The sequence below is a fragment of the Vigna angularis genome, chromosome 2, assembly GCF_016808095.1.
Source record: "Vigna angularis cultivar LongXiaoDou No.4 chromosome 2, ASM1680809v1, whole genome shotgun sequence".
NCBI lineage: Eukaryota > Viridiplantae > Streptophyta > Magnoliopsida > Fabales > Fabaceae > Vigna > Vigna angularis.
Window position 1 is genome coordinate 4204431 of NC_068971.1, and position 16708 is coordinate 4221138.

A 16708-nucleotide genomic window follows, 5' to 3' on the forward strand; every position below is an offset into this window, starting at 1 on the left:
CAATGTTTGTGCAGAGAACGGTGCTATATCTATTTTATCTAACACACGTTTACATTTTATTGAAATTTATGTAAAATGTACTAAAATAAAAATGGCTCATCCTCCTTATTTAGTGCTTACCAGAAACAAAAGCTTATGTATTAAGTGGATCTTATTTTAGAGAGAATACAGTAAAAAAAAGGCAAGTAGTGTATGTACCACTGTCAGTGAAAAAAACTTTTTTGTATTATTATTCTATTACAAACTATTAGTTATCATAAATTTATTCACTTTTACAATATTGCATTGATTGTTGCACAAGTATGTAATAAATTTAATTTAGAGGTGACGCTTTGTATAGGTTATGCATAGCAATAACGAAAAGAAACACGGTATGCAATGTACTGGAATTTGAGTAGTGTTATCTTTGCTGTGGTGGCTTTCCTTTTCCATGCATATTTGGTCCATTTATAATAGTAAGAAATTGTCCTTCCCTTTATGCAAACATATTATTATTGCAATGGTTAAATTTGAGGAATTAGTGTTACTTTTTAAATCCCCCAACAATCCTTACCTCACTGTACTTCAGAGAATAAAAATTTCCATGATAAATAGGCAAAAAATGGGCTTTCAATTAAATATGTATTATGAGTTAATAAACATTGAAAAATCATTATCAATTTCAATACTAAAAAAATATCAGCTTCACTCCAACAAAAAATGAAGACTTAGAATTATACCTTTTAATTTTTCTCTAAACTATCTTAACTAACTAAATATCAGTTTCTTCCTTTCAACAAACAAATAATTTATTTTACATTGTTAAAAAATCGCTTAATATATTGGAAATAATTTTAATATTTTTTTATTACAGCATAAATGAACTTGTTAACGAAACATAAAAACTGGTACAACATTGTGTTAGATAATCACACCTATCGCTTTACCAAACTCTATTATGGTAATTTGATAATTACCAAATTTGTTACCATCCTTCATTTGTTGACATTAAATTAAACTACTTAATGGACCATTTAAAAGTTTCCAATTTTTATCAGCTAAAAAACTGTTACTCTTATAGAAAAACATGTCATCAGAAATTACTAATAATTTCTCAAAACAGATATATAACAGCTCCACCGAAAGTGTTGTTCAAACCTACAAAATGATGTTTCTATTGACATTTTCAATTACCCTCCTAACATTCGTAGATTGAACACATCATCCAAACAATATTCTGTTGACTAAATCACCTCAGCACCTTCTAAACAGCAACAAATTAATTTGCAAATAACACTTTTTAACATAAAAATATAAGCTATTGTTAGGTCAAATTGCATTTGGCAAGTGAAGAGAAAATAACACCGACAAACTATTGGGTGTCACCCCACCCCACTAATAAATCGCTTCTTAGAAGTTTCTTATTTTAGTGTATAAATAAACATATAAAAACAAAAGGATGTGATAATGTGATAAGTAAATCACATGAGAAGAGAAGGAAAAATTCAATTTTATGTTATTAGTTTGATATATCTACTCACGGTACCCTAGATTGCACGTGAAGACAATTAACAACAATGTGATTTACTTAAAACTTGGCTAATCATGCATCGATAGAGACAATAATAAGTCAACTATTAATTTACATGTCTTTTGTCATTCATATAACTCATGGAAGAAAGGGTTCCATGTGTTGCTTTTTATTTTATTACTATTATTATTATTATACTAAGTATAAGTTGGCAAGAACTCATAATTGATGATCCATGCAGGAAGATGCAGATAACACCTCCCTTTCATTTACCCCAGACTCGAATTTTACATCATAGTCATCATATACCAAAAACAGTACTAAATTAACGTAAATAGTTACTGATGAAGCATAGGATGCGCCAAAATAACCAAACACTTTATTTATTAGCATAATTCACAATTTTCCATTTTGAAAACATAAACAAAAATTGAAGGGATAAACATAACAGCAACACAGTGGCCTAAATCCTAATTCTGTGAAAAACATAAACCAGTGGTTGAAGTCTTCTGGTTTTGTGCTTCCATTTAAGGTTTTGGAGGGTGTGTTGGAGTTGGAGTAGGTGAAGGAGGGGTGAAAATATACCCATTCTTCGGATTGATATTTGGCTGTGGATCAGCATAATCTTCAATCTCATACTTCACTATTTTGCGAATGTTGCGAATGGGATAACCCTGAAGCAAAAACACACATTCTTATTTAACACTCTTCTCCATAACCCCAAATCAAAAGTAACAAAAAATTCAAATTTTAATTTATTCATCCATTTTCATCACAGATAAATGCACCCTTTTGAAGCCTATGTATCCATTCCCTGATAATTTATCTTTTATTGGTAATTTTAGTAGGTAAAAATAAGACTAAATGATCAATTTGACATTTTTATATTGTTAACCTAATTGCTTAAAGAGAAAACATTTATAATTTAGTATCAAAATAAAAACCAACAGTGTGTTAAATTGTTCCTTAAAAAAACATATAATGATAACAAAATACCTCACAAGACTTAATTATAAAGAGTAATAAATAATTCAGAGATTTTTAGCAACACCAATCAGAAAAAGGAAAAGTAAAACTTAACAAAAACAAACCACTGTTGATGAAGGAACCGTCTTTACCTGATGAGTCTCCATCATTGCCACCCGGCCGAATCCTTAAAATTCACAAAGAAAAAAACATAAACATCAGAACAACCATGGAATCAAACAAAAGGGCAAACCCGAAACAGAACACAGAGAAGAAAAAAGCGGTAATTTGATTCGACAATGGTGGAGAGTTAGAAATGGCATACCGTGATGTAAAGAGAGAAAGAGAAGCGAAGAAAGAAGAAGAAGCATGAGAAAACGTGATTGAGGCATGAATCGTTTATGCAGAAGAAAGGTAGAGAGAGTTTGAAAAAGAGTGAAAAAAGGTGAGTGTGTAGGAGAGTGCAGAGTATAGGAATGCGAAAAGAGCAATAATTTTAGGAACCGACTTTGGGTTAAGGTGAGATCCAACCATACTTATGAGTTACGAAACTCTGTGTCTTTTATTTGGTTAGTTCTAAATGCAAAAGTGATAACAAACACTACAACAACTGTACATTCCGCTATTCTTGTTCATTAACACCATTCACGCGCCTTCTTACTTATTATTTACATGTCACAAACACTTTTATAATTTATTATTATTAATATAGATTCTACAATTAATCTTTAATATCTAAGGGTTAAATATATTTATATTTTTAGAGAAAAGTGACATGGCACTGTGTGATATGTTCACGAAGGGCATCTGAAGCTGTGCTTGAATCTTGCACCGCAAGCTGTGATTCCAATGAGACAACTGTGGAGAACTTTTGAAAGTTAGCTTCTTTTCAGTTCCTTTGCCATGCTTTTGTGATAAATAAATTTTATATATGGTAAAGAAACATAATCTTAGTAGTATTTTAGTTGGGTTTGGAATCCTTAAAACCATTAAAGTTAATGGAGATTTGCATTTAACTAATGCATAACAATGGGCTACTTTTTGTTGGCAATATATAAAGGGTTTTTTTCCACTGACAAAAGTTAGTATAAAATATGGCCTTTCACATTTTGGCCCAAGTGGGATTCACTACCTTATTCTTCCACTAACAAAAGTTACTACTCTTTTCTCATTTTTTTAGTATTTTTTTTTCTTTTAGGTTAAATAGATGAACAAAATTCATATTATTTTTAAATAATGATAGGTGAACACAATTTTTTTTACCACATTTTAACACAACACACTTATCATTTTTTTCATTGATTTTAGAGTATATCAGTATAATAATAAATAAATAATGAATCAGTGAGAAAATAATATGTGTATTGTATTAAAATGTTGTAAAAAATTTGTGTTAAAACATAATTTTTCTTAATTTTAACTTGACAAAATTAAATATTATTATAATTTAATATCTTTTTAAATAAGGTAGGTTGATTAATATGAAAATGTTTTTCTTGTCTTTATATTCATCTCTATTTTAAAATAAGTCATACATTGATAATATCATGTTTTTTTTTCATAAAAAATGTTATTTAATAATTATATTAAAAAGACTTTGAGTTTAATTTAGATGTCAAAAGCTACCTTAACAAAAAGGTAATTTAATACAAACTCTTTGTTTTGTTTGGATGTCAAAAGCTACCTTGACAAAAAGTTGCTCTAAATCAACCGTCCCTAGCAAATGTCAAACAAGTTTAATTGTTTGTTTCCAAGAAGTTACAATGAGGAATAACTTTAGAGGTAAAGAAAGAGTATGAGTGAGTACCTAAGTCTCTTTGGTACAAATTCTTCAATTCCTTTGAACCTTAAAAATGAAAGCATTCTGGTTTGTTGTATGATTAGGCTTCAAGCCCCTTCAAGGAGGTTTTATGATTAGTCTTTGGAGATATTGTCCTTTATTTAAAGAAGGTTGGAACCATATCTAGTTATGTTCAGATTTTCTGTCATAGAGACGAAACTCTCATTCAATGATAATAATAATATGTGGATTATAAACAAAAAGTCAATGAAAAGCATCAAGGTTACATTCTGAAAGGAAGAAACCAGAACAAAAAGTTCAATTTGAACTCCCATTCTTATTCTTATTTATCCACATATAAGGTCAGGAAAACAAACTCACTATACTATGTACTTATATATATATACACACATGAACTAAGAAAACCATTTAAATAAAAGGGAAGAGGGTAAAACTGCCTAGATGTCACCTAAGAAAAGGTATGAAAAACCATCTTGCTCTTTCTTCGGTTGGCTGACAACAGAACTAACTCTTCTTACAAACAAGGCTGGTGAACCAATGCGGCTTTACAATTTGTGTTTCCCTCAGGACCGGTTGAACACTGCCAAATCAGTTTGCTGCACCTAAAAACATAATCACTAGTTTATATCAGCTACATGGCTATGAGGTCTCATGAAACTTAAGTGACCTTGACAACGCTGCAGGATTGGCCTGCAATACTGGTGAGGCTTGGATTGAATGGTTTTTCTCATCAAGCTTTGAAGGGAAGCCTTTAAAGAGTGTTTCCCTAGGAACTGAGTCAGCCTTGTCATTTTTAATCCCCAGTGTTGTCCATATAGTGCTTTTTTCTGCTTCTCCAGAGTCATCAATCCTTAGAGTTTTTGGAACCCACAGGCACTTCTCTTTGTTGTTTTCTTTGTTGTGTCCATCCTCATCACCACCAGATTCATTTGATTTCAGAATGTTGTCTTCCCTTGAATGTTTACCCAAGGTTGGTGAGTTAGAGCCAGAATTTGAAGTTGCACCCTTCGGTGAGGATGGTTGTGCTACCCATGGGATGTTCCATGCACCAGACACAGCACAACCCCAATAAACTGCAGCAGGATAGAGTGGCATGGCGAATCCGGGGGGACAAAAAGGAGGAGGTGGTACTGGAGAACTCCACTGCACTGGATTCCATGGAATAGGCCAAGAGTTACCGGTATAGTAAGGAACCTGTGGTGGGAAACGATGACAGTTTGGCATAGCTTGTTCTTGGGCTCCATTGGTGCTTGCACCTTCCACTGACTTTGTAGAGGTAACTGAAGATTTACTGGATTGATCATCTCTTTTTTCTCCACTGGCATGTGGAACTGGAACTTTTAGTTCTTCAGGTTTATAAAATCCATTTCTTGCATAGTTGTGCACGGTTTTATCAGCAAGGTTCAAAACGGATGCGATTGATTCACACAAGGGTGTATCAGATCCAAATGTAAGGACTGCCCCATTGCATTTCAAGGAAGGATGATACGCTCCATTTGGCAAGTCTAGTTGAGGATTCTGGAGGGCAGCATCAGGAACAGTTATCTGGCGATAGTGAGAAGACGAGCTCTTGTTCTTCCTGCGACCAGCACCTACAGGAACATTCCTCATAGTCCCCCCAGCAGTCCAGTATCTCTGGCAATTCTTGCAGAAGTGACGGGGTTGGTTGACATTGTAATTATTGTAGTAGCAGAACTTGGTATCCATACTATTACAGCGGGGACAAGGAAGTATTTTATCTGGTTTTTTGAGGTTCTTATCCTGTGACTTACTTGTCTCGCTTAGTTCTTCTTCAGTTTTCGAGGTTTTCAATGTAGTGGTCTCCTTGTCAGTTGGTTCAGTAATGGATTCTTCACAGGTTCCAGAGACCGTATCTGGATTGTTGACCTCTTCTAATGATTGGGTTGGGGCTTCCTTCTTATCATCAGCTGGTTTTTCTCCCAGTGAGTCCTGGATTCATGAAAACCCTACTAAGTATATTGCCATTCACTGATTTTTATCATGAACAATGTAACAATCAAACGGATATCAGAACAAAAACATATTTTGTGCCTTCTGCAAGTAAATACAATCATCCCAAGTCAAACATGATAAACATTAAAAACTAAAAGTTACCTATTACGCAGATTAAAAGACTTAAGAAAATATACATACAACAACATTGAATTGTACTACACATTAGAGGAGCACTGCATTAGAAGAAAACATTGCATGGAAGGCTACTTCATTAGAAGAAAACAGAATTCGAGCAGCACTGCACAAAAAACACAACATGGAATTTACTACAGAATCGTAGCTCTGGCCATATATCGCCGGCCACATTTTCCCATCAGCTGTATGGAATCCATGGAGCAACATCAACTGTCAAAATCTATTTTTATGTATTCTATCCGCAAATCAAACATTTTATTCAATTTTCTTAAAAGGGTTGACGCTGGAAATATGATCATCTAATGCTGGCTCAAACCAAGAGAAAAAGAGTATGACTGAAATTTTCAAAGTTGAAACTTGCAGAAAAAAAAAACAAGGTACGGAAATCTTGAGGAGACCGCTCGTCGTTCACCTTTTGTGAGACAGAACAGAACAGAACATAAATTTCAAATAAGACAAACCTAACCATGGATGAAAAGAAAAGTGGAATAAACAATGAAATCCAAGACAGAAAAACATAGGAAATTTACTCATGATGTTACCGTGGAAGGAAATTAACTCATGATGGAAAGAAGGCTATTTCCATTCTTCTTCTAGACTTTTCAAAACCCATACAGATGTTAGAACTCAAATAGAAAAATACTTTTCACAAACATGCGGTCATAACCAAGTAAGAAGAACCAAAAGAATCCTGTAAAAATGAATGATTTATTATCACACAGTTATATAAAGAAAGAAAGTATAACTCCGATATTGTAAAGCATGAAAGTAACAAGGTTTTGAAATCTAGAAGCTCAGAAGAGACCGATTTCTCAAACATGGCTAAATTCATATTTCAATCTCAGAACCTGGCAGTATCAGACTAACCAAACTACTGAAGAACAAATCCTAATGTCTATCTCGTATAAAATTAATCGTTTATTTTTTCAAAAACTTTCACTTTCTGTTTCAAACACAAAACAAACCAATCCAAACCATACACCCAAAATTCTCTTGAACCACCAAAAATTCAAGCTTCAGTAAGTCAAAAACAACAGTAGAACCACTGAATGGGGATTGAAAATTTGAAACAAACCACCAAATCACTCCCCAGATTGAAACAAACCCCACAAAAACCAATTAAACACTGAACTCCTCGAAAAAAACATCAATAACAAAACAAAAGTTCAGAAACTACAACACAGGCCAGAAAACCAAGTCAACGGAATTTTCAATGCCCGGGCCAAATTAATTTTTCCAACATTTCAAATAAAGGGTCACGCTCAAAATACCAAATTCCCAAACCCCAAAATCTCCATACCTCGTCCACAACACCTTCCTCTCGCGTATGAGACTCCAGGGAGGAGTTGGAGGAAGAAGCATGGCTGTGTTCAACACTGTCATCAACAAGGTCACCGGAAGACGAAGCCGGAGCTCCGGCGGATCCAGTCGGAATCTCCGACAAGGGGATCGTCTTCCCGAAGAGCTTGATCGTCGGGTCTTTTGGCTCCGACATTTCTGGTAATAAAAAAAGAATCTTTTATTTTTGTATTTGTCTGAAAGGGGAAAAAAATAAAAACTGAAAAAGGTTAGAGAGAGAAAGGGAAAAAGTGTAGATAGAGAGAGAATGGGTGTGACACGTTGTGTGAGAGTGTGGTTGTTTGTGCGTTTTGTTGTTGATCCGGTGAAGCAGGTAGGAGTGCCACATCAGAATGTACCTGCAATTTCAGCCACAAGCTTCTTTGTGGCCTTAAAAAGATCTTTCTTTTTCTTACTTTTTGCTTCTCTTTTCTCTCTCTCCTTTGCTTTCTCCTTTCTCATGCTCAACCAAATATTCACACACACAGACACACACGTTTGGGTATCTATCACTCTGCGTGTCTGTCTCCAATCCTAGTTTCCACCAACACATTCTTCACTTTACTTGCTTTTCAACTTCTCCCAATCAATAACTCTCTTTTTTCTTTCTTTTTTTTGCTATTGCACCTGCAAATACTCTAAAGTTCTACACAACTTGCACTTTTCTTCCAATGTAACTGCCACTTGTTTTGCGTACAATGTTTAGAGTCCTTTCAACTTCGGAATTTGGATTGTCAAAAATTATATATATATTAAATGTTTAAGTTTCTTAAATTTAAATTCTGGACTTGGCTAATTCATAAAAGTAAATTTGAGATCTGTTTGTCTAGCTTATTTATAGTTTCAATCTATTATGTTTCATGACTTGGTTGATCAAAAGAGCATAACTTATTGGTTATTAAAATAGAAGTTTCAAAGTCAATTTAACCAACAATTGCACTCTAAATATATTCATTGGGAGTGAGTTATTCGTGAGTTTTTAATGTAAGTTTTTAAGGTTTGGATTTGATTCTTATAAATATTAAACGTAATTTCGAAGTTGTACTTTTTATTTTTATTTAACTAAGTAAATGAATTTAAATTTTTGTTGACTTGAGATTAAATAACAAAAGTTAATTATCTTTTATATCTTTTAGACTTTTACTACTTCATTATCTTCTTTATTAAATTAAAAAAAATTGTTTTTATTTTATTTTCATTAATCTTATCATAAAAAGATATACTCTTATATCTTAAAGTAAATATAAATATAACATATTAAATTACAATCCCTTACCAAGTCAATAAAATAAGCTTACACTAAGTTTAATGATTTAGAAATTATCAGCAAGTTATATTTGTATTGCACACAAATGATTTATTGACCGTACTTTCTTAAGTTAAAAACTTGTGAGAAAATTTTCAACAATTAGTTTATGATTCATCAAACTGTATTAATCAATAAACATAAAGATGAAACATTAACGTAGAAAAGTAATATAATAATGTGTATAAATATAATTAGAAAAAATATAAGAGAGTTTGATTATTTTGACTATAATGAAATAGGATTTAGCAACTCATAGAGAATGACAAAATATAAATAAAAAGATGAAGAAATTGTTATACGGATATAGTTTCCACGAGATGAATGTCACAAGTTTCTTTTCTTTGCACTTTGTTCCCTTCCTCTTTATATGTTCATATATGAGATTTGAAATCAAAAGAAAAACATTCCATAAACGACTTGTTAAACTAAAACTTGGACTTGTTAGTGCAATGTTTGTAACAATGCTTTCATGTTTTCAGCCTACAAAACTTGTTGGGTTATTAGCTCTTGCTAGGTGAGACCTGATGACCATGACCAAAATATGTTGCTTGCTAGTCCATGTTTTAATTTAGCATTAAGAAGGTTGGTTGAGTTTGAAGTCATTTTGACTAAACGAGGAACCATGTTGTTTTGGTTAACTTTGCTTTCTACCTATTCCTTTTATTCTTCTAACTTTTCTTCTTTATTAAATCTTCGAAAAAGAGTTTTAAAATGTTAGATACATCAATAAGAAAATACAATTGGCATCTTTGTTGTTTGTTGGTATCGTTATGGTAAAAGAAATTATATCCTATCACATGATTACATCCATATCTCATTTTTTTTATTCAGGAATAATTTTTTGAATATTATTTGAACTAATTACAATAATTTATTATGTTTATATAAATTATCCTTGATTATGACTATTGTTTTATTTTAACCGTTTTAAAGAATAATTCAGGAGTGGAGTAAATAATTTACTATTGAAAAAAAAAAGATATTAGAACAAGGTATAAAATCAATTATAAATTTAATTAAAAATATGATATCAATTTTGTAAATATTGAAAAATATATTAAATCAGTTGTAGCATAAACCAATCTAATATGTTAGTAACTGATCTAATATGTTAGTTTAAGAAAAAAAAAAGTAAAAATTTTTGGTGAACCTATTAAATCCGTTATGATAAGAATCGATGTATTATAGGGAATATTAGATTTAATATAATCCATTTTCAAAGTCAACGTGAAACTCTATTCTTTTCTCCCTCTTCTTCCCTTATGTTTCACGGTCATTATTTTGTAATGTGAATTTTTTTCTTCTTGTTCCATTGGTGAAGCTTCCATTTCATTTTTGTCCTTCATTATTAAAACTTTCATTTTCATTCCTTCTTTTCACTCAATGAAAACGTTAAGATCACTTTCATTGCTCTGTGTCAGAAAGTAATCGATGTTGTAGAAGTAACCATTGTTATTGTTGTTGCTCTTTCCCTTCTTCCATTGGTGTTCAGAGGATTCCTTCCATCCAAAAATAGATGTTAAACATAACTCTTTGTGTTAAATTTGTCTTTTGATTAATCCTTTTTGTTATCCATAGGAGTATGTTAAAGTGATAGAATCAAGTCATATGAAACTCATGCTATTAGAGTTGGAAATTGGGAAAGCAAGAAAGCACGAGAGACACTAATTTTTGTGTCACGCTAGCCTTTTTTTTTCCTTTGTGTGTGCAACATTATGAGTATATCTTGCTACATTTTTCTTATTAGTCTTTTTATTATATGAAATAGTTATTGTTGCTTTGGAAATTGAATATAGACAATGGGTTGAAGAGCAACATAGGCAGAGTGAAGAACTTAGACTTTCATTTCAAACTCATGTGATGTTTGAATATAATGGTTCCAAATGTTTTAAATATTTAGATTAGTTTTTCATAATAGGTCTAATATGCCTTTGACATATTACATTGATGCATATTAAATTGATTTCGAAATAGATCTAATATACACTTCAGAGTTGATCTAATTTATCTATTCTTTTTATTAGTGATTAAATATATAACAAGATAATTAAATCTTAAAATGATACTAATAAACTTGGTCCTTTCATAACAAACTAAGTTAATAATAATAGTAATAATTTTATATAAAATAGTCATTACAAAGGTATAAAATGGATTTTGTTAAATATACCTCTATGTCATAAAAAAAAGAGAGACTTAAGCTAAGTTATCTTAGATGCCAATCAAACAAAATGGAAGATTTCATTGCCATGATTGGAAGGTTTTCTTAACATTATTTTTCACAACAGACTTGTTTTCGAATAATGATCAATTTGAATTTGAACTTTGTCTAGCTTTTTAAATTTTTTTATTCTGAATTAATTATAATTTATTAGTTATACTTTTTATACTATATTGCGATAGCAAATTTTAAGGTTATAATTATTTTTACAGAAGAATGAAAATGTTCTATGATAAAATATGTTGGTTGGATAGAAAATTTCAAAAAAAGTTGAAATTGTAAAATTTTATGAGTAATTGGACTACTTAAATTAAATAATTTTAAATTTTATCTAAAAAGGTAAGAATTTGTTTTTGTTTTTTTTTCTTCAAATTTATATCAATGTATTTTTCAACCAATGTTGGCTAGTGTTTTCTTATTTAAAATTAATTTACTATATTTTGACTTATGGAAAAAACATTTTTTTCCAATTTATATTGGATGATATTATTTTCGGTTGATGTCAATGTTTTAATTTTTCAACAAATATCAATTACCTCAACAATGTAGGATAGAATTATTTCTTGATGAATGTTAATTAAGAATTTTCGAAAAAATATTGATATTTTTATATCGTTAATAATTATTTACAATTTACATGAGTAGTTTATTTGCAAAGTGTGTTTTCTCTATTTATTAAATCTCTCTAGTTAAGAGAATTAATTGAGGTGGTCCTGAAATTGAAGAGGACTTTTAAAAGAATAAAAGGGAGAAAAAGACAAAAGGCCATTGATAATGCCAACCTTCGCAAATTCATGAATTTGGATCTTTCAACTCCAACCAATTTTTAACCAAAACTAATAATGAAACCCATTTTCTAAATTGCATACAAAATCATAAATAAAAAAAAACAACAAATACAAAACTTTAAAATGTTATTGTTCTTTTTTTCTATGGTTTTATATGCAATATAAAAAATGGTTTCGATCTATGATTGTGATGCATTAGCCTAATTTTTAAATATATATTTTATTAAAGATAGATAAATAATTTTTTATTTAATTATTCTGTTCATGATTTTATAATTTTGCTTATGAACGTTTGATGACAATTTACAAGAATTCGTTAGAATAGGTATATCATATTATCATGTTGACTAATCTTTATATTTAAAATTTTCAATTTACTGTTGTTTGTTAGTTTTCAGGATCTTGATTTCAATGATAAAGGTATTCACAAACACAAAAGATACTTCTATATTCAAAGGTAATATATATGAATAATAATTAATACAATTGTATAATAAACAATAATACTTCTGTTCTATACTTTGAAAATAATTGTCTGTCTTATATTCTTATTATTAAAATGAGTTTTAGGGATAAATCAACATTATTTTTAATAAGCGTTTAGTCATTATTTATTCATAAATGATTGGTTTTAAATTTATATTATCCTTTAAATGATTATGGTGAGATATTTTCGACCTTGTGTAATATTTTGACATGGTATCATTCTTAATAATATTGTACTTTTTGATATTTTTTTGACTTTGTCATATGTATTGACTTTATTATATCATATTTTATACAATTATTATACTTTTTTGTCTTGTCTAATACTTTTTTTTATTTTACCTATTATTTTTTGTCTTGTCTTTAATACTTTTTTATTTTACGTATTACTCTTTTATCTTGCCTAATGCCTTAGTAAGACGAATATGTTGTTAGTTTATTATTTCATTTAATATTGAGCTTAAATTTAAATAGTTTATGAATAATGTACAAAAATAATGTATGACATATTTCTAATTTGTTTTTTAAGAAAATAGTTACCACCACATAAGAAAAGTTCGAACTCTACATACACCAAGTATAAATCTTTTTCTTTTTTTACTCACAAAGCATAATTCCTAATTAGGTCCTCTAATTTTATTTGAATTTTTTTAAAAAAAACTCTAATTATTACTTTTTTTAATTTAGTTTTTAAAATCATCAAATTTAATCCTTTAGTTTTGTAAAAACATTCAATTTGGTCATTTTGGCTACTGGCTGATCTTTTAAATTTTCAACCAATTATCTACTATTTGTCTTCTCCATTAACTAGAATCTTAAATTTATTTTTCTTAGACTAGCATGATAAACAGAAAATCAGTAGTGAAATTAGAAAAGTGATAAAATTTAATATTTTTAAAAAATTAAAAGACTAAATTGAAAAAGTAATAAGTTAAAATCTTTTTAAAAATGGAATGAAATTAAAAGAGGAAATTAGTAAGTAATAGGAAAGTAAAGACATGTTTACGTGGGAGTGGTACCTTAAAAGGAAATGATTGACACATAAGGGAAGCCCTATTACCACACCCCACTCACTCCCACACAACACTCTGGAACACAAAAGCGTGTCCTTTGCATAAATCCAAACATGTTAATTACCAATTTACTTCCCATTTCCAAAATTCATCATCATCATCATCCATCGTTGACCATCTGATATTTGACCCTCAAAGTGCTTGCGATAACCAAAGGAAGAAACCAAAACAAACAACCTATCCACTACGCTTTCCTTTGAGAACGAACGAACGTGTCTCCTGCTGCTTCATAGTCATAATATTTATACCGTCCATTCGTCCATAACAACAAAAGCAATGAAGCAGTGACGCTTCCTCTTCTTCCTCTTCTTATGCCCTTTCTCTCCCACCCCTCTCATTTCTCACTCCCATTTTCCCTTCATCTCTCCATTCTCTTCTATTGTTCTTATTATTATTACTGTTGCACAGCTGGCCAATTTTCCTCAAGAAGAAAAAAACCCTAAAAGTTTTGCTAGCTTTGGATCCATCAAGGGGCGCCCCCGGATCTTTAATCCTCTGGATCATTCCGAAATTCTAAGCTTTTTCGTTTTTGGCGAAGTGGGTCGTTGTACGATACGTCGTTTCTGATCTGGGTTTGATTCAATTTGGGCGTTTCTAGGGTTGTGATTGAAATGGTCTATTTCCACAGCTCAATCTCTCTCTGCAACTCCTCTCTTGGCCAACCCATGGCGAATTCCCTCGATTTCGGCTCGAAATCGAGGCACCGGAAAACCCCAAACTCCCCTCAGGCTACGCCCTGCCGACGATCCCGGTCGGCGGTGGTGGACGTTGTGATTTTCGTGGCGGTTATCGCGGCTTTTGGGTTCTTGCTGTTCCCCTACGCCCAAATTGTGGCGAGTGAGAGTGTCAAAATTGGTGTTGTGATCGTGGATTTGGTCAAAGAGGAGGTTTCTGTTGCCCCGTGGGTTTACATGTTCATTGGTGTCAGTGTTACGTTTGCTGCATTGACCACTTGGGTTCTTGTGGCTTGCACCACAAGGAAGTGTGGGAACCCCGATTGCAAGGGTCTGAGGAAGGCTGCAGAGTTTGACATTCAATTGGAGACTGAGGATTGTGTGAAGAATTCACCTTCATTGGCTAAGGATAGTGGGGTTAAGAAGGGGTTGTTTAAGCTTCCTTGTGATCACCACCGCGAACTTGAGGCCGAGCTCAAGAAGATGGCACCTCCCAATGGAAGGGCTGTCCTTGTCCTCAGAGGAAGGTGTGGCTGTTCTGTTGGTAGGTTGGAAGTTCCGGGACCGAAGAAGAATCGAAAGAGCAAGAAGTAGATCAGAAAAGGGAAAACAAAAAGTCTAATAGGAAGGAGAGGATAATTGGATACAGTATGTAAGTCCTAAATTGGCAGAGGAGTTGGTTATAGTTATCTGATCATATTCTATTTAGATTTAGGTTTTCTTTTGAATAAGCCCCTCCACCTTGGCAATAAGTTGTAAGGAACTATGGATCATACACAGTTTGGTTATTTATACCTGGGAATATAAGAATCCTTTGATTTTAATTGAATTACTTCATTGTTCTTCTAATTTCGTGCTTCTGTTTTTTTTATTATTGTTTCTCATGGTTTCAGTTTCTGTGAAAATTGGATGTGCATGATCATGATTTCAATATTTTTCTACAGGTTATGATGGAGTAAGTGGTTGTTCTGGTCTTATGAATGCAGTTAAATTGAACCTTGTTGAGGACCAATTTTAGAGTTGTTGTTTTGAAGCTGAAATTTAATATTCTCTCGTGCTTGATTCTTCAGTACATTTATCTGCACTTTCTCCATTAATTTCGTGAATTGTTTAACTCTTAACCCTGGAGTTTGCTCGACTACCACAAATCTTTTATACAGTTATCTGTAAGCATTGGTTTTCTGTAAGAATTGCTATTATTTTTTTGAAAATTGAATTCGGAACTGTAAAGATACAACTTTGAAAATTATTGTCATTCCCTCTGTTGGTGTCTCATTTTTTAAGTTTGTTGTATAATGTCTAATACCCTGTGCTTGTTTATTGGGCTTTTATTGATCCTGGTGCATCTAGTGGCATGTACTTAGCTTCACATTATACTTGATATCTCATATCAGAAAGACGGTTAGTTATATACAGCAAAGCAATTTTGGACCATGAAATATGACCTTCAGCCTCTCTCTCTCTTTTTATCCCTCTAGGTGATCCTCACTTTGAAATGTACTTGAATTATTTAAGTTTTAAACGTGTTTTAAGGCTCTCTATCATCCGTTGGATTTAATGTTAGTTTTTGTACATAGAAAATCAATTTGTTTGGTCCTTACATTTCTGGAAATTGGTGGAATTAGTATCTCACTCTAACTCCATTAGTCTTGATTAAATCACATGTCACCTACATGAGAGATGGCTTCGGGAATTAATTCCACCATATATTAGAAATGCGAGGGCCGAAGTCTCCCTTTTAATGTATAGGAGATTCAATGAGCTTAACTTATTATCAGAGAGGGGAACGAAAGGGGAATAGTCCATTTGATCTGGTTCTCTAATGTTTGTTCTTAATCTGACTAATTTCTTATATTGAAATTGCATTCTTAAAGACATAAGTATTGCCCCAGAGGAATTTCATGGCTAAGACTAAGTTGGACGAAAACTCGAGGGACTGAGTTTGCCCTTTAGTTTTATTTCTCTAATATGTTGGCACAGCCTTTCTAGTTATTGTTGGTACTTGCTTAGATTGGATTGGCTTCAAATACTTCCACTTCTTCGGGGTTATTTTAACACTCAAAAGGGTAGCGCAAAGCAAATATCATGTTCTGCTGACCGAATTCATCTGAATCCTGATGTGTTCAAATGTACCTAGATAGCATAACACTGACTATTTTTATTCTTAATAACCCCAAACTCATGTTATTGCACAAGTGGTTCTCTTTTGTAGTTGATAGATAATTGGAGGGATGTTTTGTTCAAATGTCGCTAGCATTATACTGACTTGTTTTGTTTGCAATATCTCCAAATTCATGTTATTTCATAAGTGATTATCTTTTGTCCTTGATGAATAACTTGTGGGGATAGTATGTAAATCTATGATGGAATAACACTGATTTATAGAGATTG

The 16708-nt window shown here is 31.9% G+C and overlaps 3 protein-coding genes across 3 annotated transcripts; 1 reads left to right on the forward strand and 2 right to left on the reverse strand.

Moving 5' to 3' along the window:
* Positions 1–1867: 1867 nt before the first annotated feature.
* On the reverse strand, positions 1868–3059 carry LOC108328595 (uncharacterized). The gene is made up of 3 exons (XM_017562476.2): positions 2802–3059; positions 2629–2663; positions 1868–2184 (listed from the first exon to the last, which is right to left on the reverse strand). Exons 1-3 carry the CDS (start codon positions 2866–2868, stop codon positions 2038–2040), a joined length of 249 nt encoding a protein of 82 aa, XP_017417965.1. The 5' UTR covers positions 2869–3059; the 3' UTR covers positions 1868–2037.
* Positions 3060–4520: 1461 nt separating this feature from the next.
* Positions 4521–8340, reverse strand: LOC108329623 (cyclic dof factor 2). The gene is made up of 3 exons (XM_052873696.1): positions 8126–8340; positions 7729–7925; positions 4521–6227 (listed from the first exon to the last, which is right to left on the reverse strand). Exons 1-3 carry the CDS (start codon positions 8226–8228, stop codon positions 4917–4919), a joined length of 1611 nt encoding a protein of 536 aa, XP_052729656.1. The 5' UTR covers positions 8229–8340; the 3' UTR covers positions 4521–4916.
* Positions 8341–13755: 5415 nt separating this feature from the next.
* Positions 13756–15146, forward strand: LOC108327870 (uncharacterized protein At5g19025). The gene has a single exon (XM_017561592.2). It carries the CDS (start codon positions 14255–14257, stop codon positions 14909–14911), a length of 657 nt encoding a protein of 218 aa, XP_017417081.1. The 5' UTR covers positions 13756–14254; the 3' UTR covers positions 14912–15146.
* The last annotated feature ends 1562 nt before the right edge of the window (positions 15147–16708 follow it).